Below are 2,500 nucleotides of genomic sequence, written 5' to 3'. Positions count from 1 at the left end.
AATTAAAATACTTTCTGCTTTAAGCTTTTGCGAACTGAAGGAAAATTACTGCAAATCAAAAATGTATAGTTGAACCGGGGATGGTATTAACATAATTATTCAAGCTCTTTCCATCGGGAAGGCAACACTCCGGAATAGACTCGCGTGTATTGCTGTAGGCCTACTCATGAAAAAGCCTAAGGTTTACACTGCCTTTGTACCATCTGTTGTATCTTACACGTATTAATCTGTGTCAATTGTTTTTTTTTCGAATTCTAATTGCCTGTCCACTGTTATCAATTACTTTAAAGACCGTAAGATTAAAACTAAATATAATAATATATTGTTTGTTATTTGGGTATCACAGACTCTCCTCTACAAAATATGAAAAGATTTTGTGTATAAATCCGCATGATATAGTTTAGATAAAATTTACGATATGTTGAAAACCGAAACCAATTCACGCAGTTTCCGCTTCCAGACAGAATAAGGTCAAATGAAATAAAGCAACTGCAAAAAATAAGGTCAAGTAAATAAAAGTCGAAAATAAACCCGGAAAATACGAAGAACAAAGAACTCTAATTACACATAGATAACAGCGATGACCACGCCAGTGCCAGCCTCGAAGAGGAAGACCGTGCCAGGGAAGACGTCGAGAGTGCTATTGTAGATGGCGGTGTTAAGGGGCATGATCAGGACGGGCAGCAGGGACTCGCCCATCCCGATGACGGAGAACACGGCGCCCAGTTCGTCCGGCGCCACCAGCTTGGACAGGGCGCCGCGCGAACACGAAATGGCGAAGGAGGTTATTCTGGTCACTGCCACGGCTGAGGACGCACACTTTTGATTTTTGGGAACTTGTGATTATTGGTTGTAATGGTGAGGGTGAGGTTGATGAGCACGAGAGAAGTAGTAGTAATGATGCTAATGTTTGTGTTGATAGAAGTACTATTAATATCTATATTAATGACAATAAAGGTTGTATCAATAATGATAACTGTAACGATAATGATGGTATTAATAGAGATAAGGATAATGTTCATGATTATATCATAAGAGCAAGATAAAGATAATGTTATACCAAAGTAACAGTAATGATGATAGTAATAGTATAAATAGTATTATCGATATCGACCTTCAAACTTATCACTATCATACCAATTAATTCCACAACAATCTAGAGACAACAAACTATCCAATCCATTAGTATATACACCCATGCGTGCTCCAGTAAAATTAAAGAAAACGGAACAAATCCCAAAACAAGACGACGCCCAACTAACCTAAATACAGCACCCAGGCCGCCGGAGCTGTGCCCACCATCACGCCGTAAAAGATTTGCAAAGAACTGGATATAAAGGCTATCATCCCATCTTCCATTTTCAGGCGGTAACTCAGGATTGGCAACACGACGCAGGTGCCTGTAAGAGAAGGCACGTCAATATAGTAATTTTATCTTTTGTATCAAAAGGGAGTATGATTGATTTTACACTAACTGGAATTTACTTTTTTGAAGTTGAAGTTTAATATTCAACAAGAGTATTAACATTGCAAAGAATGACATCATTAAAAATGCATGGTAAGAAAAAAACGAATATCCCAGTTCATCATACAACTATTTATACAATGATTCATTTTCATTCAACAAGAAAAATCTCCGTGCATTGACAGTTTACCAAAGACTGTAACTAGAGTAGTGAACATGCTATAGAGAGTGTAGTCCAAGTAATCCCACTGGAACTTCTTTCGGGTGTAAAGAAACAGGAAAGACGTTCCGCCTGCGAGAAGAAAAGGACATAAAAGGTATTATGTTTATGGACAAATCTGTTTTTTATTATTTGGTAGTGTTGGTTTGTTTGTTAGTTGGTTAGCAGGATAACTCAAATTTTTATGGACAGATTTTTATGAATCTTTTATCAGAGGTGTATCTTAGCCTAACTTAGATGCCATTATGAAGTGTTTTAAGTGAATATTAAAGATTGATAGGAGGGCAATCAGTCCACAGCGCATGCATGCCTAAAGTTCACTGCGAACCAGCTATATAATTTATCCATTTAAACTACTACCTATCATATTTTGAACCAAAGGTGAAAAGAAACGTATGGTATTCATGTCGCACGTGGATGGAAGGAAACAAATGTATTCAGTTTGTTTTAAATAATTTAAATGTGAATTACACAAATCGGCCAAGAAAAAGAAAAATGCTTGATTACCATACGACATGACGTAGAGACAGATGCAAGCAATGTGGCCCAGGATCTGCCGACGCCCCTGCCCCGGTCGCTCCTTGAACACGACCCGCAACGTCGACTTGATGGTGTCCAGCGAGAAAATCCTCTGGTCCCCGCCCTCCGTCGCGCCCTGCGGTGGCTTGTCGTCGAACCGCAGGACGACGTAGACAGCGGAGAGAGCCGAAACGACGAACTCGACCCCGAAGACGAGCGTGTAGCTGCCGTACCGGAAGAGCAGGGTCCCGAGGGCGTTCCCGACGGGGGAGGCGGCGAACATCGTTACGCCGGCG

General features: G+C 40.4%; 1 protein-coding gene across 1 annotated transcript in view; it reads right to left on the bottom strand.

The window, feature by feature from the left end:
* Positions 1–2,500, bottom strand: part of LOC113817363 (probable peptidoglycan muropeptide transporter SLC46) — a 3,782-nt gene that overhangs the window by 476 nt on the left and 806 nt on the right. Inside the window, exons 1-4 of the mRNA XM_027369398.2 lie at positions 2,193–2,500; positions 1,656–1,757; positions 1,263–1,400; positions 566–806 (exon numbers count right to left, since the gene is read on the bottom strand). The exon at positions 2,193–2,500 is cut by the window's right edge and continues 806 nt beyond it. Coding sequence (XP_027225199.2) covers positions 566–806; positions 1,263–1,400; positions 1,656–1,757; positions 2,193–2,500 — 789 coding nt within the window. The remainder of the gene's footprint in view (positions 1–565; positions 807–1,262; positions 1,401–1,655; positions 1,758–2,192) is intronic.

The sequence above is a fragment of the Penaeus vannamei genome, chromosome 12, assembly GCF_042767895.1.
Source record: "Penaeus vannamei isolate JL-2024 chromosome 12, ASM4276789v1, whole genome shotgun sequence".
NCBI classification, from domain to species: domain Eukaryota; kingdom Metazoa; phylum Arthropoda; class Malacostraca; order Decapoda; family Penaeidae; genus Penaeus; species Penaeus vannamei.
Note: the sequence above shows the minus strand (reverse complement) of the source record. Positions and strands in the feature narration are given on the sequence as shown.